The sequence below is a fragment of the Manis javanica genome, chromosome X (assembly GCF_040802235.1).
Source record: "Manis javanica isolate MJ-LG chromosome X, MJ_LKY, whole genome shotgun sequence".
Taxonomy (NCBI): domain Eukaryota; kingdom Metazoa; phylum Chordata; class Mammalia; order Pholidota; family Manidae; genus Manis; species Manis javanica.
In genome coordinates, this window is record NC_133174.1 from 30,827,846 (window position 1) to 30,851,877 (window position 24,032).

Here is a 24,032-nt window from a genome sequence, read left to right on the forward strand (position 1 = left end):
ATCCCTTATTCTTCCCCTTAGTTCTTTCCACCATGGTGGCTTATGATTCTGTTAAGATGCCAGGTACAATGTACCTCCAAGTCTTTGAAGTTTTGGTTCCCTCCAACTGTAATGCTCACTTTTTACATATATCTCCCAGCTCCCTCACTTCATTCAGACCTTAACTTAAAAGTTATTTTCTCAGAAATGCCTTACAAGCCAACTTATCTAATATTCAATGTTAAAAACATAGAATGTCTTTTATGATATTTGCATGTATGTACTGAAGGAAAAATACTAACATGTGGAAGTCCTCTATTGGAAGTTCAATTGTTTAGGAATTCTGTGAACATATTTTGCTTCCTAGATCCCTAATCTGTTTGGGTTGCAGCCTGGCTCTTTATTTCCCAAATGTAGAAAAGAAAGTCATTTTGGATCTCATCTAGGCTAATGCGATATCACCTTCGGGATAAATGGCATCAGAGATTGTTGCCTTAGAAAGCCTATTTTTCATCAGAGGTTGTTTGCCTTAGAGGGACTATTTTTTAATAGGGTGAAAACAACCCCTCTATTTTTCTGGCAGACTAGTCCTAGCTTACAGAGCCTTAATTATAAAGTCCAGGGGTTGCCCTTCAGACAACTTAAATTTTTCACTTATAGGTAGAGACTGAAAATGTGCACATAAATCTGAATATTGTTTGGACAGTGCACTTAATTGCTTAGGGTACTGGAATTTCCACTTCATTATAATTCCATATTTTGCCAGTTCCTAAAACAGTAATGTCAAACAATATGTACCTTCCTGGAATAACTATTACTTGGTCATTACCTATTGCTCTTTTAAAATACCGTTGGAATTTATGCTTACAGAAAAATACTTGATAACCTTTCCAGTTTCTTCTATGATTATTTAATTATTTAGGTTTTTGACCTCTTCTTGAATTAATTTTGGTGGTGGATATATTCCATAAAAGCTTCTAGTCCATATGGATTTTCAAACATTTGATGTAAAGCTCTAACAGTATAGCTCTGTGGTGTTTTAGCATCGGTGATTATGTGCCTTTTGCATTGCTGATTTTTCCTTTTTGGTCATACACATTAGCATTTTGTCTATGCTGCTCATCCTTTCAAGAACTGGCTTTTGGTTTTGTTTATCAATTACTTTTGTTTTTCTCTTTGGCTTCCTGATTCAGTATTTCCTGCCTTTATTTTGGTTTTCCAGCATTCCTTTCTTTCATTTTGTTATTTCCTCCAGTATTTTTAAATGCTTAATTAGGATATCTTCCATCTTTATAATAATAATAATAATAATAATAATAATAATAATGATAATAATAATAACTCAGATCAATGCATTTTCCTGAGTTCAGTTTCGGTCATAATTAATAGGTTTTTGTATATAATGTTTTCAATGTCTCTATTCTTTTTAGTTCTATAGTTACCATTCTGACTTCTATTTTGACAGAATTTTTTAGAAAAATGAATTTGTTAGTTTGAATTTTGTACCATTGGGTAGATTTTGGAAACAATCATATTCACTTTAATATGATAACACACTATGCAAGTCAGAAGACAATGAAACTGTATCTCATACATTGCTGGTACTCTTTTAAACAATATTTCATTTAGAAATTATTTTGAAAAACACAAAGAATATTTATCACACTATTTTTAAGTAAAAAATGTAATATACCAAAATAGAATACAGATTATAATTTCAATAATGTAATAAAGAAATCAAAGTTCTGGGACAAAAAGGTTGGAAGGAGAGACAGCAAAGTTAACTATGTGTTTCTTTTAAAGTAGAGTGGAATGATTGTTTTACAAATATTTTGCTGTAATATGTTTATGTAAAAAAATGATATTTGCCATGTCTTGGATATTTGCCATATGCTCAGAGCCTAATATATGGCATCTTTAATCTTTACAGATAATCTTTCACAGTTCTGCAACTTCACTATTTTAAAGTCAGATTAAGAAATTTGCCAAAGGTCATGTAACATGAAATTATAAGAGTATTGCAACTTGAAGTGCTTCCTTGTGCTACCACACCAGGGCTTCTTAATCTAGTTTGTGAATTTACATGAGAAAAGTATTACAGCTCAAACTGAAACATAGCATTTCCTTCAATTCCGAATATAGGCAATAAGCCACAGGAGAATTAGCAGTAGCTATGACTCTGTCTCTAATAGAAGTCACAGATATTCTCATGTCCTATTACTGTTGTTGCAGACTATAACAAAATATATTTTACTTCCATCACTACTTAGAAAGGTCAGCAGTTATTAGACCTGCTACTAGATATTATCATTTAATGTGTTAATAAAATGTATATTAATATGTGTATCATACATAATACATATATAAGAATATATGTACTTATATATATTATTATAAAAGCAAATTTGGTTTTAAAACTTTTCCTGTGCTTTAATATAATTAATTTCTATGGGAAGCCTGCGTATTTTATTTTATGTATCTGAAGACTTTTTTCTGAGGAGTCCAGACTGCCAAATGATATATAGCACTAAAAAGGTTAAGACTCCCTGAAGCTACACCATGACATTTCATTGTATAATTACAAATTTTGAAGCAGCTCTTAAGATTCATTGCTATTTCACTGTTTGAAATTTTGAATTCCACTTAAAAAATCATTGCACATTCAGAAAAACACTTTATAGAAAAATTGTACCAAACAGAACTGCAGTGTTGCCTGCTGACTTATTTTAAGCTGCCATCAGCAATTCCAAGAGCCCTAAAAAGATCCAATAAGTAAATACTCTTCATAAGATCCCCTATGTAGTAGTAGTAATCTAAACTTACGGCAGTATCACCCCTTAGGCCTTACCAAGCTGTGAGTTTCAGCCACTAAACTGGTGATTGTTTTTGTTGCTGATGGGAACCAACAGAGAAAGTCAGCAAAGAGATGACATAGGTGACAGCAATTTAAGAACTGTAAACTAAAAATGCTACTCATTATAAATAAATTGAATAGGATTGGTGGCAAATGCAGGTAAAAGAAAAAAGATCTTTTATAGAGAATTTAGAGGCCAGTGATTTCTTTTTAAGGTGGATGTCCTAAAAATAATCTATCTTATAGCTGGGTTTGCTACTTGATGTCATGCTTATAAAATGTTATTTGCCTTTTCCCATTCATCTTATTCCTTTGTTTGCCCAAAGCACAGATTGTATAAAATCTTGCCCATTTATTTTCACAGCCTCTGCTCTCTGTCACATAGAAATGAAACCCAGCCCAGAAATAATATGCCTGCAGAAACACAGCATATTTACTCTTAAAGGAACAGTCATATATCAGCTTGCTTCTATGCAAGATAAATAAAAATACAGCTATTAATCCGATTTTTTTTACCTTTAATTATTGGAGGGCAGAAGGAATGAAATCTTCATATAATAGCAAATTGCTTTGCTTTGCAAATTCTGAAAATAGTTGAATTTGCTTGCCATCATAATTGGTTATGAAACCTATACAATTGTATAATGGATCATTGTTTGTTTTTAGCAGAATAAGGCTTTCTTAAAATATTATACAATTCTGAAAAGAAAATGGTGCTAAAACTTTAACTTAGAAGAGAGGAGGAAGCAAACCAAGGTGAATAATATGGACTCACTTATGATAAAATTGTTCATATTTTCTTCTTCTCTTAGGTTTGCTGAATTTTTATTTACTGAGGAATTCAAGGCTGGTTCTCGGGTCCTTGAGAGTATATACAGCTTGTATGAAGGTTTCTCGGGGACGGTGTGCTTTCTGATCGATCTGCTGCAGCCTAATCAGGCTGAGTTCCCTCTCTTCAGTGTCTTCGTTTAGATGACTCCATCTCCCACTGTGGCCCTGCAGAAAGTCCCTGAGCTTTCCTGAGCAGACCTGAGGCAGTTTCCACATAAGCTACATTCAATGGTATCACAGCCATGAGCCTTAACATCGCTGCTAGAAGGAAGGGAGGGAGCAGGCAGATGAAGGCAACATGATGCCAGACTTAAGGGAGAACAGTCTGAGAACCTGAGAAATAAAAACACCACAACTCTTCCAAAAAAGTAGAGGTTTAATATTTCAGGGAATAGATGTGAAACCAGAGATCAGAGGAAAAGGGAAAGAAAAATCATCTGTCTGTCAGTTATGGCAGAGAAAACGAAAATGAAATGTGGGCTAAGGCGATAAAATGCCAGTACCTTTGCAATTGGAGAGAGAATTTGACCATTTGTGGGAGGCCTCCACCCCTAAATTCAGAAATAAAGACAATTAAGAACCAGTCATTCAGCTGAAAACTGCTAGAAGAGATGAAGTGTCAGGTTGCTGAAGGACACAAGAGGGAACTCTTGGTTGTCCTATGCCTTTACTTACTGAAATTCATGATTTTTATTGAATGGAGAAATTTAAATATAAATCGGTTTTTTGTCATTTCCCTGGGCACTTTAAAGAAATCATATCATAACTTAAGTTTCAACCCTGAAATTTGAATTTCCCTAGGCCTTACATCTCTTTTCCTGGTTTCTTTGTCTTTCCTAAAGCTTAATTAAAATAGTAAAATGCATAGGCTAGCCAAATATTGTAGCAAGTGTTGCTGTGCAGTATTTTTCTCAGCTTGAAGTGTGAGCTATGTATTATCTATTGTTAGTAAATTTTAAAATGCCTTTGTTGGCCCTATGAAGCTGTTAGCTGAACTATGAAACATACTCCTGGTAAAAATCACTTATGTCAAAGATCAGGGTAACCACTGCAAAGTATGTCTCTTCTGCCTTTGATGGAATACTGTGTTCCATGGGACAGGCAGACTCTGGCTGAGAAAGGAACTAGGGGTTGTGAAAAGAACATTGCTTAGTTTTATGCTATTAGATTAAGAGATGAGTGGACTCCGTGGCTGATCAGCTTACCTTCCAAGACACAGGCTCCACTAGAAACTGTCTACGGTACCCACTGGCCAAGTTGTTATATTACATTGACCCTGCACCCTGCTTTAAACACATAGATGTTATAAAACTACTTAAGGTAAATAGTGGGCTGTAGAACACTGTAGGAGCATCTGTCAGATCAGAATACAAGTTAACCCTTTTCTAGAATTTGGTCACTGGCAATTTCATGTATCAGAGTAAAGAGGAAATTGCATAGTGTTTAAGATCTAACAATTATTTAAATAGTAAATATTTGGATATATGTGCTGGATGTAAAAAAAAGTATATATACTCACACACACACACAAACATACACAGATTATATTCTACATCTATCCCTATGTAAACCCAGGTACTTATTTAGTTCAGTAGTTCCTAACTTTTTGATTCATAGATGAACTTTGGGAGGAGCTGGGAAATACTTGGTTGCCTAAAACTGTGTGTGTGTTGGCATGTACATGCATGTGCCTGTGTGCTCGTGGTGGTGGTGGGGGGCACTCGTTTTTCCAGGAAGAGGACCTCTAGCATTCATAAGAGTCTCAGAGTATCTGGCTGAAGAAAGATAGGTTCTGCCTTTGTATACTGTATGACTCCATGTTTGCCCTTATCAGAAAAAACTATGACAAGATCGTTTTGAAAGCATGTACGTTTTAGTTTATTGTTTAATTTCCACATCCTCAAAATAAATATATAAAATTGGCCTCAATTGTTCATCTTTGAAAATACTCAGGTTGAGGCCTTGCCACATAATTAGCAGCTCTCAGATGACTCCCAGAGTTGGGTTCTAGAAGTTCTTTCATGAATGGTAAGACTTCTAAGAAAGACTTTACGGCAAAATGCCTTCTACAAAATCATCTTTCGAAGTGGTAGTGATACCTGCCTTCCACCATCTGGTTTTAAATTTACTTCATTTGACCGCCATAGGCTAAAGGTTATAGGGATCCAGTATACAGGGCTTTGTGGAACACATGCCATTTTAATTGTCTAGCAATCTTTCAGGGTTACTTAGGTAATTGATCCCAAGTCTCACAGCTAGGAAGGGGCAAAATGAGGATTCAAATCCAGCATTTCACTTCACAAGTTATTTAGTCAGTACACTAGACTAGAATCTGGGGGTACAGCAGTGAGCAAAATATGTTGGATATTACCTTCTATTTCTGTTAGCTGATCCTTCAGCCATTCATACTTGAGACCTAAAACCTAAGGCACTAAAAAGTAATCATCCAGCTCAACATATCAGTTTTATCTCCAGGAACATCAGACAAAGTAGACTTGTTCCTGCTCACACACCCTTTTAGGGTCCAGTAGGGTAACTATGACATTGTGCTGACCATTGGGAAAAGGCAACCCTTTTGTGTGTCAAATCCAAGCAAAAGCCATGTTTGACTGTGTCTTTATGAATTGACACTTTGGTAACTTAGAGTAAATGAGAAACAAGGGTTTAGTACTTAAACATGTTGAAAGTTCATTTCATTTTCCTGAAAGCATAAAATTATAGGTTTGGAAAGTTCCTTCTGTATCTTGTTTTCCCAAGAAGGGGAAAAAGTACCCTTAAGTGTTGCTGTAGAAAAGTGGGGCATGTCGCTTCTTGTTTAACCAACTTGTTCTTTTCTATGTAGTAATGTTCTTGTTTTTGAATAGTGTTTAAACACATTGCCTCTTGAAGGCTACGGGGGCATTTTCACCATCACTCATATAACTTTAGTATTATTTATACAGTATGTGTCATGAACTGTTACGAACCCTGAAGGTAACAGTGGAAATATTTGAGGCTAGACTGAAAGAATCTCTCAATAATGGGGAGACTCCATTATACTTGGAGAACAGGAAGTTTTGGAAAATATTATAACTGTATATTTTGTTTCACTAACAAAATTAAGTACTTTCTCTTCCATCATACCCCAAAATATTATATTTATTTATTTTTCCCAATCCCATTTCAATCATCAGTTTTTACTTTTTTGTTCTATTTGTAACGTAATAATTGAGGTTGGACAAACAGGTTAGACAGCTTGTATTCCCCTGTGATTCTTTAGGTAACTGACTACACATTTTCTGATAACTTGAGAAACAGTCATTTTCTTGGTCTGTGCTAAACTGGAACTCTTCCATGGCAATTTATATCTTTGAGTTTCTTTGACACACTAAGATTTTAATAAAAGTAGTATGCAAAGTGTTTCAATTTCTGTACAGAACAAATCTTAATAATTTCAATGCAACAAATCTAAGTTTGTGATAACATATCAAGGAAATGCAGGATTAAAAGGGAAAACATTACTAATTCAAAGAGCCCTGTGTTAGAAATCATAAAGCCTTGCTCTGCCATTTCCATAAGGCCACTATAATAATAAATTATAATAAATAATAATCACCCTCTCCACCTCACAGGTTTGTTATAAGGGTTGTCAATGATAAGATGAAAATAAGAGAGTTCTGTATATGTAGGTCCTTTATATATTTAAAAGAGAAGCTATATTTTAAGTACTCACCTTTCTACTGCACAGAAAATCATGCTCAACTACAACTTCAAATAAGCATTTCAGTAAAATGGAATCTCCATATGTGCATGTAGTGCTGGGGGTCTGATCACTTGATGGGTAAAAACAAAATACACATTTTTTCTTCTAAATTCAGTCCTGATGATAATATTTGTTGCCTCAGAAAGTTCTGATTCACTGGCGCTTAGTACATAGGAATAGTCTGGTTTAGCTCGGGAGCTCCTTTAATGTAAATATTTATTTTGCTTGCTGGAAACAAAGGATTACAGTGCCAGTAATGTGAGAAAAGGAGCTGGCAGGCTAGGTCTGCAGAGCAAAAATGAACTGGAAACAAAGTACTTTTAGTTGTGTTTGGTCTGCACTTTAATTCAGGCCTCAGAACTGCATGACATACAGTGATAGAAATATACTCTCAATTGCATTATAAGGCTTTCCTTTGGGGAGCTGGGTTATTTATTCAACACTATTCCAAATTAATAGCTAAATGACCTGCCTCAGATTCAGCAAGGCCATGTTATCTTGGCATGAACTTGGCAAGGAAAGCAAATGAGAAGGCCAGCAAAGGGCTGGGTGCGGGAAAGCTTGCTGCCTGCTCAACATCTCAGTGTGAGTTGTGGATGCACATTTAATGTGGCTAAGAACCAGTCATCCTACTCATGGGTGTTATTGTTTCTTGGGACCTCTAATCCCTACCCACCTACCCCCACCCCCACCCCTGATTCAGCAACTTCTTGTCTTCTTCCTCCTCTTTAAATAGTACCTTCTGATATGTTTTTTCCTGTGTCTGCTTAATCATGTGACCTCCTTTTGCCTGGGAGGGCAGGTTTTCTCATTATCTCTTCCATCCATGTCAGTTCTTAGCTGAAAGCTCCAGGCTCAGTAAGGCTGGACTCCCCTCTGGACAGAAGCACCGCCCTCCAGGTCAGCAACAGGAGTTGGGCCCATTCTGCAGTCAGATCACAGGTCCAGGGCAGCCCACCTTGAGTGCAGCTCTGCATGGGAATAGAATGGCGACTGTATTTATCTGCTTTTCCTCCGTAAAGAAACCTGGTCATTTAACTTGTATGTCATGGGAAAAAAAGTTGATGCTACTTTAAATATCTGTGCCTCTACATTATCAAAATTCTCATACTGGGGGTGCCCTCTCTCTCCTTCTTTGACTGAAAGTGCTAATGAATTGAGGCCGGATGGATGATGCCTTTAGGGTTTAAAAACATACTTTTAGATTTTCTTAAGTATTGAACTTTGTCATTTCCACCTAGACTCTTCCACAAATGGCAATGTCCCTTAGCTAGAGAATTTTCTGCATCTTCTTTTGCCTTTGTGGACCTGTTACTTACCCCTCTAAACTGAACTTGAAAAATTGTTTAAAATGAAAACTAAATCATCCATATTTTTGTTCTTGGTTGGGAGGTAGTATGGTAAAGGAACAGATTATCCTTTCTTTTCTTGCTTTCTCCTCTCTGTACAATATTGAAGAAGAAGGGAGAGAGGTAGAAAAGATAAATAAGGCTTGATTGTCAAGGACTGTGAAAACAGTTTGCAAGGCCTTCCTGTTTGTTTCTTCTTAGTCCGGTGTGTGTGTGTGTGTGTGTGTGTGTGTGTGTGACAGAGAAAGAGAGACTAATTTAAGGAGACTCAGTATCACATATGAAATAAAACCCAACATTTAGCTATTAGATATATCTAAGTGAATGGATGTACACAAACATATGTTGATTAAAGAATGGGTCCTCATTGTGTGTTAACTACTTTAACAAATGAGCACATAATTAATGAAAGCCCTAGTTAGACTTATAGTTGTCTATCTTAAGTATTCATTTTCATTAAAACTTCTGCCAGGGTAAAGCCATTAGTAGTCAACAGTAGAAGATAACAGATGTGAATTTCACAAATAGAACCACAAATGTGAGTCACACATAATTTTGAAATTTCCTAGTAGCCACATGAAAAAGTAAAACTCAAAATGTGAAATTAATTTTAGTAATGCATTTGATTTAACTCAGTATATCCAAAATGTCATTTCAACATGTAATCTGTGCAAAATTATTAATGAAATATTTTACTTTTTTTTGTTATGAGGCTTTAAAGTCTGGTGCATATTTTGTACTTACTACACATCTCAAATCAGTCACGCCACATTTCTAGTGCTTAAGAGCCACCTGTGGGTTGGCTACTCTATTGGACAGCACAGGGCTAGCATCCCACTGCTGTTTCACAGTATTGATGACATCTTTTTACAGCTTGTGGATATTTTTGTTGTTATAAGATAAAATTGAAACAAAACCCTGCATGCTATTTGAGTACTTTGGAGTTTCCCAAATGCTGAACCCTGGTAGCAAGATCTGTCCTGTGGAAAAATAGATTCTGTGACTAAATAAGTTAGGAAAGTTCTGGTTTTTTTGCACCTTTTTGGAGATATCCATGGTGCCACTGTATCACAGACTCTGAGAAAACCTCCCTGTGTAAAGCAACCTGTTTGAAATTGTTGAGTTCTGTAAGGTCCAACCTCCTGATTGTCAATGTTGCCCAGCTACTAGTTTAAAAACATGGTTAGTCTTGCATGGTATGTTTATGGTATGCTTATAATATTTGTTATGTGCCCCCCCCCCAGGCACATTAAGGATGACTTTTGTCCCAGAGTATTAATCCCTACTAATGATCTTGTCCTTATGAAGGGGTCATTCTTTTCCACACTTGTAGGGAAAAGAATTCTGGAATTGCCTCAAGTGTCTCTACATAAGAAAACCTTTGTGTCTTCCCCTCCTTCTCCTCTCTTTTTGGAGCCTGTCTCCTCTTATTCTTGGTATTTGGAGTCACCTGGGAGCCAAGATATTATCTTCTTATTCTAGAACTACCTACTAAACTGAAACCAGGAGACGGCTTTAATGTCTTGCATATGGACAAAGATCTTCAGAAAGTACCCAAATACACACCTTCCTCTCATTCTTTCAGAATGATGAGCACACTAAAAAGGGGAGAAACACTTGAGTGGATAAACAGAATACAGCTTAAGTAGAGTAATGCTGTTTCTGCTGATGCTTTCTTTTCATATTTTGTGTGTCATTTTAATTTACGTGCTTAATGTGTGCTGTTTTGCTAAAGTAGCTGTGACTTAGTAATCAGTTTAAAGAAGATACAGGCTATTGACAGCTGTCAGTCTTTAGCAAATTATCTTTTTGCCTTTGTTTTAATGGGAGCTCTGAGGCTGCCTTCATAAATTTTGTTTTACAATCTGTGCTTAAGTGGCTATTACCAATGAAATAACTTCTGTGGCTGAATTTGGTCCAAGTTGACTGTAGTAACCCTTATATGTGGATGTATTCAAATAAGAAGATTGATTTAAGTGATCGGTTTTGTCTCTGTTTTTTAGGACTTCTGTACTTCAATATTAGAGATATCTTCTGAAGACTATAGCAGCACTAAAACCCCTTTGCTTTCAAAAATGCAAAGAATACCATGAGTTTTATATAGATTCTCCAAGAGTAGGAGTGGAAAATTCTAAGTGCAAAAGTTTGGTTTTAGAATCTGTCTGATAAGGAAGCACAGCCCATTCTCTTAAAAGGTAACAGCTTTCCCATCTTGGAAACAGCTCAGCGAGCTCTACTTGGAAAGAAGGTCTGGATTTTAATCTCATGGATTTAATGGCGCTAAATCAACAAAAAAAAATTTAATGGATTTTGTAGAATCCAATTATTAGGGGAAAGACTTTGCAAAGCCATATACTGTGGAATAGTCAGTCAGTGCCACGTTAGTTTCATAATGTGCATTTCCCAAGTGAATAGAATTTACTTCCCCAAAATGATTTTTTGCACAATTCACAATATTTACAGAAATGTGATTGTATCACTGGAGGAAAAAAGCTCACCTTCCTAGTGATACATTTCACATTCAATAGTAAACCAGTGCAATTCCTTAATTATTTGGGGGGATAGACAAGAGTAATCTGTCAATAGAATATAACTGCTTGTTCCTAATTGCACCTAGGAATGAATACATACTATTATTTAAAGTACTATTGAATTTTGAGAAACTACTCAACAAATTAATAAAATTGTACTCTTTTCAATACATTTGCCTCAGCACAAATGCAGTTAAAAACATAAACTTATAAAAAATACACCAAATAATAGAGATTAGTTATTTTACTTTAAAATCCTACTAATATCCATTAGCACTAAATCCAATACCAGTTATCGGTTATATATAACTAAAATTTTGAAACTCTTGCGCACAAAATGAGAGGCTTCTTTAAAAATATCTTTTTGCCAAAAAATAGGTTCTATAACCCTTTGCTAATTATTATATTCCTTTATCACAAAATGTTGTAGTACTATATTTTATAATAAAACCAAATTCTTAAGTATTCTGGTATGTTACATATTACGATACCAAAAAACCACTTTATATAAGTCTATTATTGTGTATATAATATTTTTAAAAAATGGATAATGCAGTGCTAGGAAGAAAGTCTAATACCAATACATGACATTAAATTGATCTTTAGTCAAAATCCATTTAGGTATTTGACAGGGAAACAAGCAATCATATGCTTGAAGGTATATATTATTCTCAAGGACAAAATGGTAAATGTTAATACATAAAGGCTTGGTCACTGGGGCAAATTAGCTGGTATGCAGACTGAGAAAGATCAACTTACATGTGCTCATCAGATTTTAGCTTTTGTTATTGGTTGTTCCTGGAGGGGAAAGTGCTACAGTCAGTTGATGTTGCCTCCCCTTCACATGGGGTGTCTGCTCACAGTCACTGCATGGTATAATGAAATCTCTTTAGAAGCAGGATTGAGTCACGAGCTTTGAAATGCACCTTACTGATTTAAAAACTGCTATTACAATGTTCTAAACACTGTGATATTTCCAAATGTGTTTTCTGTATTAGTTTTGTACTGTAGAAAATAATTTGCCTAAACTGGACTCCATAGTGCTTAATGCAATTTTGTTTATTGGCTTATCACCCCCTCCCATATTTATGTACAGTCTTCTTAATAATGTAAAACCTGTGTTAATCCTTTGCCTTAAAATAAAATCTAATGCTAAATATTGAGTATGCTGTAATTAATAATTCTAAGCCACAAATTAATTTTTATTTTAAAGCTTAAAGCCGTGTCAAATAAAATATTAACAAATACTCTGTGGAGTGTTGCTGCCTATTCTGTATTTGTGACAGTATGTGTATCTTGATCCAGGACATGGTGGCCTCCTAGGTGCTATAAATAGATACTAGTAATCCTTTTAGAGAATGGGCCTGGTACCTCTCAGCTGTCTGCTGAATCCTCCGCTTAACCCTTATAAATAGATGTTCCCATGCCACACAAGAATGAAGAAAAATAGCCCTTCACGTTCTCCCCCTCTACAATTTTTTGTCTCAATTCCTACTGAATCTTCACATGCTGTTCATGTTGACATTTTTTCCTAAATAGATGGCAGATATACCTTACAATTGATAGAATTACCTAATTTCAGCAGGAAAAGAGAGCTTGCAATTATTAAAGTCTAATTCCTTATGGAGCAGATTAGGACCTGAGTTTTAAAGAGATTTAGTGACTTGTTCAAGCTCTGAGGACAAGGGTACACTGAGCCCAACCTGATGTCAAGAAGGCTGTCACTAGTTCAGTGAGTGAAAAGGAATTGTCTTAAGTCTTAGGGCTGGCACACACCCGCAAGCAGAGGTATGCCTTGGGGCAGAAAACCACTTCCTTATTAGGCTCTTGTCTTTGCCCTATCTGAGTTAGCCACCGTTACAGAGGAATAAGTTTTGTAGGCAGTTTTTCTGGGAGAGAAGACGTTGGCTCCTAAGGATTGTTTCTGATACTCTTTCACCACTGGAAATGATGCTTCAGACACTGTATTTGGAAGATGGAGAGACATGCTTACTTGGCACAGGGAAAAGTTAAATTCTGGGTGCATGACAATACAGCTGTACTTTGAAAAGCATCTGAGTGGTCTGGTTATTTTGAAATGACCGGAAACACTGGCCCTTTGAGGCATTTGACTTCCTTAAGCCCAAAAAAAGGATTCTGGGCTGGAAAAGCATCCAGAGTGCAATTTTGGGTCCAGTGAGTTGCTGTTTTTTCTTTTTTAATTGGAATAAAATTGATATACAATATTATATTGGTTTCACATGTACAACATAGTGCTTCAGTAATTATATACATTACTAGATGCTTACCACAGTTTTAAGTATAGTTCCCCGTTACCATACCAAGATATTATAGTATTATTGTTATATTCTCTGTGTTGTACTTCCATTCCTATGATGAACTTGTTTGCAGTTTGTAACTATCCCTTTCATTGATTTCATCCCGCCCCCCACCCCCGACTCTCCCTATGGTAACCAACAGCCTTGTTGTCCATATTTCCATAAATATTTTGTTTCTTTTGTTTCTTTTGTTTTTTAGCTTCCACATATAGGTGGAATCATACGGTATTTGTCTTTCTCTGCCTAGCTTAATCCATGTTGTCCCAAATGGCAAGCTTTCCTTCTTTTTATGGCTGATGTCCATTGTGTATACGTACCTCATTTCTTTATCCATTCATATATTGATGGGGATTTGGGTTGCTTCTATATCTTTGCTATTATAAATAATGCTGCAGTGAACATAGGGGTGTATATGTCTTTCTGAATTAGTGACTTTGTCTTGTTTGGGTAAATTCCCAGAAGTGGAATTGCTGGGTGATATGGAATTTCTATTTTTAGTTTTTCAGGAACCTCCATACTACTTTCCACAGTAGTTGCACCAATTTACATTCCCACCAACAATGCAGAAGGATTCCATTTTCTTCACATCCTCAGCAACACTTGTTATTTCTTGTCTTTTGAATAACAGCCATTCTGACTGGTGTGAGGTGATACCTCATTGTGGTTTTGATTTGCATTTCCCTGATGATTAGTGATGTTGAGCATTTCTTTTTCATGTGTCTGTTGGCCATCTGTATGTTTTCTTTGGGAAAATGTCTATTCAGGTCCTCTGTCCATTTTTTAATTGGATTATTTGTTTTTTTTTGGTGTTGAGTTGTATGAGTTCTTTATATACATTGGATATTAGCCCATTATCAGTCATATCATTTGCAAATATATTCTCCAGTTTGGTAGGTTGCCTTTTTTTTTTATAGCTAGACTTATCAAGAAGAAAAGAGAGGACACAAAATCAGAAATGGAAAATGGGGAGTTACAACCTGCACCCCAGAAATTCAAAGAATTATAAGAATTATATGAGAAATTATTTGCCCATCAATTGGACAACCTAAAAACTTAGATAAATTCCTAGAAACATACAGCCTTCCAAAACTGACCCAGGAAGAAGCAGAAAATCTGAACAGACCAATTACTAGTAATGAAATTGAACTAGAAATAAAGAAACTCCTAATAAATTAAAATCCAGAACCAGATGGCTTCACAGATGGATTCTACCAGACATTCAAAGACTAGCTAATACACATCCTTCTGAACATATTCCAAAAAATAAAAGAAGAGGGAATACTTCCAAACTCATTCCATGGGGCCAGCGCCACTCTAATAACAAAACCAGACAGACACCACAAAAACAAAAAATACAGACCAATATCCCTGATGAACACAGACTCAAAAATCCTCAACAAAATATTAGTAAACCGAATTCAAAAATACATCAAAAGGATCATTCATCAGGACCAAGTGGGATTTATTCCAGGGATCCAAGGATGGTACAAGAGTCGTAAATCAATCACTGTGGTACACCACATTAACAAAAAGGCAGGATAAAAACCGTATGATTATTTCAATAGATGCTAAAAAGGCATTTGACAAAACTCAACATCCATTCATGATAGAAATACTCAACAAAGTGGGTGTACAGGACACGTATCTCCACATAACAAAGGCCATGTACAACAAACCCACAGCCAATATACTCTTGGGAAAAGCCGTTTTTTCTAAGAACGCTTGTAACGCGCCTGCCAGCCAAGGGCTCTAGGACCCAGAGGCTGCGGCGGGGCTAGAAGGGCCCGCCGTACCCTCTGGGACTCAGGCGCAAGCTGCGGCGGGACGCGGGTTCGGGGCCCGCCAGAGGACGGTCGCCGCGGGGACGCCGCCGACACTCTGGCGCTCGGGAGGCGCACAGTGCGCGTGGGCGTGTCTCCGAGAGGCCGCGCTCCCCGCCCCACCCGAGCCGGGTCGGTTGCCCCCAGGCCCGTGCCCTCGGCGGGCAGCGCAGAGCGCGGGAGCAGTGGGGGCCGGGTATGCCTGCAGCCCCTTGGGCGACCGCCGCCGCCACCGGTACGCGCCGCTGACGCGCAGAGATGAAATTCCCGGGTTCTGTGCTGGCGTCCGTGTTCCTGTTCGTGGCCGAGACGGCGGCGGCGCTATACCTGAGCAGCACCTACCGCTCGGGCGGGGATGGCATGTGGCAGGCGCTGACGCTGCTTTTCTCCCTGCTGCCCTGCGCGCTTGTGCAGCTCACGCTCCTCTTCGTGCACCGCGACTTCAGCCGCGACCGCCCGCTCGTGCTGCTGCTGCACCTGCTGCAACTCGGGCCCCTCTTCAGGTGAGTGCGGGACCCGGGGCCCTAGGCCGCAGACCCCGGGCATTCTCCCCTACCTGCCCTAGCGAGGGGAGCGGCATTCCGGTTAGGACGGGTGGTGGACAGGGTCCCAGCCGGGCCGCCCTGCCCCTCAGCCTTGCCGTTCCAGGCACAGGAATGCGACAAAATCCCGGGGGGTTGCGAATAAAACTGGGGCGTACTGCGTTCCCCTCAGGTGCTAGCGTGTGAAACAGCCAATGTTCAGCTGAATCTGACCAACATAAAGGGCAGTGTCGTGTGGCTCGCCATTCCTTGGGCTCTGGCAGGATCTGCTGGCGTCGTGACAGATCCTTGGGATCAAAAGCACATGCAGAATATTTACCTTAACTTAGGAACACGTGGGGTTTACTGTGTGACAGGCACTGTTCTCAGCACTTTACAAATATTAATTTTCATACAGAATTCTAGAAAGCCATGCATCATTCTTTTCTCTTGGTGTGGAAACATACGGGGTTGTAGAAATGCCTTCTGTCCCTGCCTAACTTATAAACGTAGTCATTGGAGCTGGAACACAATGTGCCATAGAGACAAACACTTTGTGGTGTGTTAAGAAAAATTATGAGTGACATTTATGGAAATAATTTTTTATTAACAAAACACGTAGATATATATGGTAGTGAAGTAGACTTTGGTTTATCGAAGGACCATGAATTGAGTTTAAAATGTGTTTTGGTGTTTTTCATCTCGGCAGGAAATGCAAAACTAAAGGGTTTCTATTTGGACTGGAAAAGAATATACTGAACTTTAGACAGAGGTGATAGAGAAATTCAAAGAGACAGAAAGGCCAGAGACACACCTCAGCTGCCAGAAAATTCAGCTAGCCAGGAACCTTTCCTACCAGGAAGTAACACCCACCACCACCACCACCACCACCACCACCACCACCACCACCACCACCACCACCACCACACACACACACACACACACACACACAGTCCAGTAGCAAGACAGATTTTACAGAGCCATGTAATAAAACTTTCTACTTCATAACGAAGACAGCCATCCCAAGTGACACTCAGAATACCGACTTGTAGCTTACACAGTCAGAGCAAACTTAGTGAATGAGTTTCCCACCCTCCAGAAGGCGCAGAATCCTAGAAAGGAAGAGAAACAGGTATACTGGTGGAAGTAAGAAGTTGCTACTGACATTGTGAAAGCAAAGAAGTTAGGGGAGAAAGACAGAGTGAAGGGAATTTAAAACTCCTGCAGTTTGGAGCTATTAAGTGAGGAGACAGTTCTTTCTGGCCAAGTAGGCCACGGTGTCCTGATTATACTCCTGATCAGTAAAATCAGTGTGATCTGACTTTGGTCAAGGTACTCATCATTTATTAACCTCATCTGTGAAAAGAAAACTCATTGCTCATGATGTTTAAGTAAAGTGGAGAAAAGGGAACTGACATTTCTCAACTGCTCCTTGTGCTGGACGTTTTGGTAGGTGCTTATCTCTGTCAGTTGATGAAATCCTCACCATAAAGTAGATGTAATTGTACCCATTTTATAGATGAGGAACATGAGACCCCAGACCACATTCATGAGGCTTCTTAGAAATGGAGTTGAGTTAATTATGTTCCCTGTACTCTGCGAAAGAAGGCAGAACAGTGTGGAATACATTATATCAATAGTACCATCTTAAATTGAGAAAATTTGGTCATCTTGGCAAAATTTAAAAACACAAACTAGCCATCCAGGTAAGTGATAAAACCCTACAATTGCTGTCATGTAAAATATTTCTAAATACTGAGTCACTCAAGACAAAGCTAATGACATAATAAAATCAGGATGGCACAAAAACCTGAGCTCAAGGAAATAGACCAAGTTGTGACAAGTGGTCATTTCTAGATGGTAGAGTTATGGATGATTTAGTTTTCTCCTGAAAAATGTAGAAAAATGCATAATTTTTTCCTTCATTATATACTTACCTACATTTTTCAGTTAAAGTAAAAATATTACAACTTTATTAAAGAAAGAAAAAGTTCGGTGCTTTGATGAGATAACTTCTCAGCATAAATAAGTTTCAACACCATAAAAAAACCTATTTTCAGAAAATTCTGAATGAGTCATTGTCAACTTGAGGGAAAAAGAATCTAAAACCTAAAAAACAAAGCAACAAACAACCCCTTTCAATCAATAGGGACCCTCTCATTCTAATGCAGCTGATTTATTTCAAGGCAATACTGGATCCATGATCTTAGAGCTGAGATACACAAAATGTGGTTCCAAGCCTCTTAGCTTCCAGATAAAAAGAAAAGCAATTTGATGTTGTGTATTAGCACCTCTTAACATCTTCTTAGAAGTTCTTCCTGATGACTGTTTGGTTCTATTTTAACTCCAAGACATCAGCTGTACATAAAGATCAAAATTACTTCCCCCAAACAAAGGAGAGTCATGGTGTGTTTCTTTTCCCTCCTTATTGATTAGATGTAGTAATATTTTGAAATTCTTCTTGGAAAATTTAGCTTTATTTATTTTTGGGTGGGTACTAACTAGCTCAACTCACAGTCTTTTTAGGTGAGATGCTGTTTTTGGATTCACTTAGTTAAACTGAACTATGTTACACTGTAATGGTTATGGGCTAAATACTACAAACCGGCCCTGCTCCTTCTTTCCTAGTGGAGCATCAGAGAGCACCATATTTCATTTATATCAGTCATAGTTAAAACTGTAGTTGTAGTTCGGATGGTTGTTTCCTCATTAAGACTGGGTTGGAAAGATGTGAACATTGAATACTGTCTTGAATGTATTTACTTTTCTATTTTAAAGACAATCTTACTGTGAATGATAATAAATGTTCTGTAAAACCAGAGGGGAAGACACACCTCTTAACAATAAAATTTGTTTATCCTTCTTTTATAATTATGTTAATTTTATAAATTAATTGGGAGAAGGAATAAATATAAATGAGTTACAAGTTCAGGGAATTTTTCTTTATTTTTATTTACTGGTATAATAAGGAAAAAATGCTCATTGATAATCTGGATTTATAAAATAAAAGCTAAGAAGTTCCAGTAATTTTTTATAGAACATTGCAAAATGATACACCATAGTATTTTTCTCTGTAAAAAACTTTCAAAAGACTTTAAAATAATGATAGCCCAGATTTTAAGAGCTTTCTTTTTAATTTGCAAAGGGCTTTTACATACAGTGTTCCATCCACTGTAAAACCTTCTGCGCTGTCATTATCTCTTTTTACAGTTGAGGAATTGAGGCTCAGTGAGATTATGCAAGTGGTTTTTCAAAGGTCACATGGCTCTTTCTATTTAACTAGTTTACTTCTTGTGTAGCTTCACAGAGCATGTGTGTCATATGAAGATAATGTGCCATATAAGGAATCTTAGTATTTCTTCTGAAAATGTGTTTTTATTAACTACATTAGAGGGTCTCTGGTACCACAGGATATTTATGCTGCCACCAACATGCATGGTTTCAGTTGAGCAATAAACTTCCACTATGATGCTTGAAAATGGGATAATGTGGAAAACAAAAAAGATCAACCTACTGATAATCTGTATTAGGAGTCAGCAAACTGTGCCCCACAGGCCCAAATCCCCCCAATGCCTGTTTTTGTAAATAAAGTTTTATTCGAACAAAGGCATCCTCATTCATACATGTATTGTCTGTGACTGCTTTTGTACTAAGCAGCAGAGTAGTTGCAATAGAGACCATGACCTGCAAAGCCTAAAATATTTACTCTTTGTAAATTCTTTACAGAAAATGTTTGCCAACCCTTGGTCTACATGATACTGAAAAAGTACCTTGAATGATGTTGACGAAAATATTTTATTTACAGCTATATTTGGACAACCTCTCAAGCAAAAACAAAACAAAACAGATTTGGAGTAATTGGACAAGTCTTGCAGAATTTCAAGAATAGTAGTTTGTTTTTTATCAGTTTTCTTAACCAGTGTGGTAAGTGGTGGAAGTTTTAGAGCCTTTCACAAATTTCTTAAACACCTACTACATGCAAGACTCTGTGCTAAGAAAAACATATTAGTTGAGAAAAACAGTGGATTGTGTGTGTCGGGGGGAGGGTGGTGGGGAGGTCCACTTGTGCTTCATGGCCATCTCTGTGATTCACTCATTTAATACCTTTTGTTTCCAGTGGTAGACTTTGAAGTTTCATTTTGTCTACAATTCTGTAACTGCTTCCTGTTTAATACTGCCCCTTCCTCAACATTAAGGGAATTGTTTTCTCTGAACGTTATTCATCCAGCTTTTAGTGTGTGCTGGTGTTTCTTGTTTGTTTGTTTAACCTTTAAAAATTCTAAGCTTGATTTTAGTTTTCAGGTAAAATGTATTTACTGTTGAAAACAACAGAAGAACAAAAAATAGATAAGCACAGTTAAAAAAAATTAAAAGCCTCTAATTTGGCTGCCTAATAGGGAACAATTCTTAATGTTTTGTTTTATATCCTTATTTATATTTTTACAGCAATAAGCTGGCAAACTGTCTCTTGGGAAAAAAAGCCCTGATTTGTAGTGTTTGCTGATTTCTGTGATGTAAATATTCCCATCATGGCCTATTTTAAGCTACCAGTTGTTTAACAACCGGCTCACAAAATTCCTGACGATTTAACAGTCTCTTGAGTCAGTATGAGCCAGCTCAAGCTCTGTTTATGTGTATGTTTTTGTGATGTGCATATATTTTTATATATGTATATAATTTTCTTTTTACAAAAAATGGAATTTTCTATATATATTCTATTGTAACTTATTCCTTTCACTTACCAAATATAATAAACATTTTAATATATCAGTAGATGTATGTCTATACCATCAATCTTAAGGACTGGAGAATATTTCATTGAATACATATATCATGATTTATTTAATTATTGTTTTATTTGGGGAACTTTCAAGTATTCCAAGAAGTTTGCTATTGCAAGAATACTATGATTCAAATTCTTGGCAGTATGCTTTCTTTCTAAGTGAGTTAATGTATGAGAAATGTTTTACAAACAAAGTGCTATGTAAATATTAGTTGTATTCATTATTTATTATCCTTATTTAGACTGTGAGCACCTCTGAATGAGGCAGAGGTATCCCAGCTGCCTTTGCATTCCCCACAGCACTTATCAAAGTGCATCTGCATTCATAACATAACTGAGATTTAAGACACTGCTCAGTTTATTCTGTCTTCTAGTCCCTATTGTGGTCAGTGGTCCAACAGTGTGAAGCTGCTAGGCCTCAAATCAGAGATTTGAGTTTTTCTCAGAGAAAATTCAATTGGATCATCTGGACTTGAACTCAAAACCTGGACTTCATTGTTTTCAGCTGAATAAATTGGTCCAGGCTATTTTACATGTTTTAGTATAATAAAGTATCCTTGACCCCAGTGGACAAAAAGTAGCAGGCAAAACTCCCTTTTTCACATACACACTCTCTGTCATGTACACACACATGCACACACACACAAACTGCTGTGTACCTTCTTTCTCCCAGGAACAAATGAACAAAGGTAATAATCACAAAACATGGCCACTTTGTATTCACAAGAGAGGTTCCTGCATTCCCTCTTACCTCAAGTTTTATTTTATTTCAAATTATAAATGTGTTCTTGTTGCCATAGCTGCCTCAGGATGAGAGTACAAAGTTAACAACACTCAATAAAATAAATGAAGCCATAAAATCTCCTGGCAGCGTTATAAAATCTCCTGGCAGCATTTGTTAATTCTTGTCAAAGTTGTAGTTCTTTATAGGTAAAAATGTATGTTTGGGGAAGAAAATTACTTTTTTTTAATAAGGCCATGAGCATTTTTCTTCTTCCGAGGACAAACCCATTTTCCCCCCAGCATTTTATTATGAAAATTTTCTTCTAACATACAGAAGGCAACTTGAAAGGACTGTATAGTGAGCACCCAAGTATTTTACAATTCTGCAATTAGCATTTTATTTCATGCATCTATCCGTCCCTCTATTGATCCATCAATCCATTTGTGTGTGTGTATGTGCACGCACACACACACTTCTGAGTACTCTTCCTCCTTTCAGTATCCATATCATTACCTAGAGAGGACAATCCAATTTTAAAAGCCAGGTACTCTGTCAATCTAGAAAGGTAACTGGTTAAGTCTCCATCCCTAGGGAAGGCTTGAAATTCCATAAATAGGACACAGCTGGCAGGCCTCTAGGCATGATTGGCTTTAGTCATGTTTGATAAGGGCTTGTGAGAGCAGAGAGATGGGTAATGTGGTCTTCCAGAGAAATGGCAGATAGCAAGCTGCTCTGTACTGGGTTACCTCCATACCATAGCTGTTGCTCTAACTGAGGTGATTTGGGCCATCTATTGTATGTGGAAAAATATGTATATAGGTATGTGTGTATATGTATATGCATATACACATACACACCCATATGCTGTATTATCTCCATAACAATGTGGCAAAGTATTATCCCTGCTTTATAATTGAAGGAAAAGACTCAAGGGGTTAATGACATGCCCAGAGCTGCACAGGTAATAAGTGTCAAGAAGGGAAATTGAACATTTTTCTATGGCACTGGAGACTGAACTACTTCCCATTTTTTACTTCGTTTCCCTACCTTAGTGGCCTTCACCATCACCTCTCAGTTTAGTTCACATTCAGTTCAAGTTAGCCTGTTGGAGGGCCTCAAGAGAAGTGTGTGCTCAGAACTGGTCTATAGAGTGGATGATTTTAGAGGAGGGCATACAGACCAGACTAGCCAAGTCAAGGCTTTGAGAATCAGGCTAAATGTAAGCAGAGGAACTGAGAAAACAACCCTGTCTGCCTCTGATTATCATGACTTGTTGATTTGTTTCCAGGTGTTTTGAAGTCTTCTGCATCTATTGTCAGTCAGGCCACATTGAAGAGCCTTATGTCAGCATCACCAAGAAGCGACAGATACCAAAAGATGGCCTCTCGGAGGAGATTGAGAAGGAAGTTGGCCAGGCAGAGGGCAAGCTATTCACCCACCGATCTGCCTTCAGCCGGGCATCAGTGATCCAGGCATTCCTGGGCTCAGCACCGCAGCTCACCCTTCAGCTGTATATAAGCACCCTGCAGCAGAACATCACTATTGGAAGATGTATGTGTATATTTTTATTTTTGCTTGTATTTGGGGATCAAATGGGGAGGAAAACAAAGTTTATTTTGTTTCAGGTGAAATTCATTCATATGTGCATTCAATTTTGAGCTTGTGTTCCAGTTACTAAGCTCAAAAGTTAGTGAGTTAAAGTAATATTTATTTTGCTTATGGATTTGGGCAGAGCTCAAAAGGGGTCACTCTGGTCCACTGTGCATCAGCTGGGGTGGCTCAAAGATGGGGGGCTAGAATGCATTGGAGGCCCATTCACTCACATTTCTTTTGGTTGACACTGGCTATTGCAGGGGGCCTCAGATCTTCTCCATTTTCTCTCTCCATGTGGGCTAGTTTGGACTTCCTCACAGTATGGTGGCTGCTTTCAAGGACAAGTGTCCTAAGAGCAACAGAGGGCCAGGTGGAAAAGTGTCAACTTTGGTGATTCAGCCTTGAAAGTCAGGCAACATCACCTCTGCCGCATTTTCTTTGTTGAATCCCTCAGGAACCCTGTTGAGGTTCAAAGGAAGGGAAGAGAAGAAAACTCTGACTCTTTTTCAGGGAATGCAGAGTTCTAGAAGTTCACTGTTGTGTGCCCAGTTTGGAAAATAGAGCTTACCATAGGCTGAAAATACAGCTGCCAGAGACTGGGCCTCTTTGGTTTTTGCCTACCATTTAGTGATAGTTCTAAATCAGCTGAGACGGTTCTAACAGCTTCTTTGTGGTGAATGATGAAACCAAGAGCACTCTCCTGTCTTCTTGGAGTTCTAATAGGTATTTCAGCTTTTAAATGAACATGTTTCTCTAACTTTTTAGCTATTACGCACATCATCAAATTGAGAGCAGGTTTTGGTTAAGTCAGATTTTTATGAAACCTCTGCATGCGTTTGACAAAAGTGAAAAGCATTCACATGAGAAGGGGAAATAACCCTTCCCAAATTATATTATGGGTAAATGAAAACCAGATATTCTGGTAAGTTTTGCTACTGTAGGTAAGCAAAAATGAGTTCAAAGCCTTAAATAACATATTTAAGGTAA

At 37.6% G+C, this 24,032-nt stretch overlaps 2 protein-coding genes and 1 long non-coding RNA gene across 5 annotated transcripts in view; 2 read left to right on the top strand and 1 right to left on the bottom strand.

The window, feature by feature from the left end:
• Nucleotides 1-7,592, top strand: part of LANCL3 (LanC like family member 3) — a 97,362-nt gene extending 89,770 nt beyond the window's left edge. The window contains exon 5 of the mRNA XM_037001539.2: nucleotides 3,646-7,592. Coding sequence (XP_036857434.1) covers nucleotides 3,646-3,805 — 160 coding nt within the window. The 3' untranslated portion in view covers nucleotides 3,806-7,592. The remainder of the gene's footprint in view (nucleotides 1-3,645) is intronic.
• A 129-nt stretch (nucleotides 7,593-7,721) lies between these two features.
• On the bottom strand, nucleotides 7,722-15,906 carry LOC118968941 (uncharacterized). Its single transcript, XR_005056826.2, has 2 exons — nucleotides 15,767-15,906; nucleotides 7,722-8,377 (listed from the first exon to the last, which is right to left on the bottom strand). It is a non-coding gene; the product is annotated as an uncharacterized lncRNA (long non-coding RNA).
• Nucleotides 15,108-24,032, top strand: part of XK (X-linked Kx blood group antigen, Kell and VPS13A binding protein) — a 76,540-nt gene continuing 67,615 nt past the window's right edge. The window contains exons 1-2 of one of the 3 annotated variants that reach the window (XM_037001515.2): nucleotides 15,108-15,927; nucleotides 22,741-23,003. In XM_037001515.2, the coding sequence (XP_036857410.1) occupies nucleotides 15,683-15,927; nucleotides 22,741-23,003 (508 nt within the window). In that variant the 5' untranslated portion in view covers nucleotides 15,108-15,682. Of the gene's footprint in view, nucleotides 15,928-22,740; nucleotides 23,004-24,032 lie in introns of those variants that run through there. The other 2 variants (XM_073228017.1, XM_073228018.1) reach the window with 2 other exon arrangements.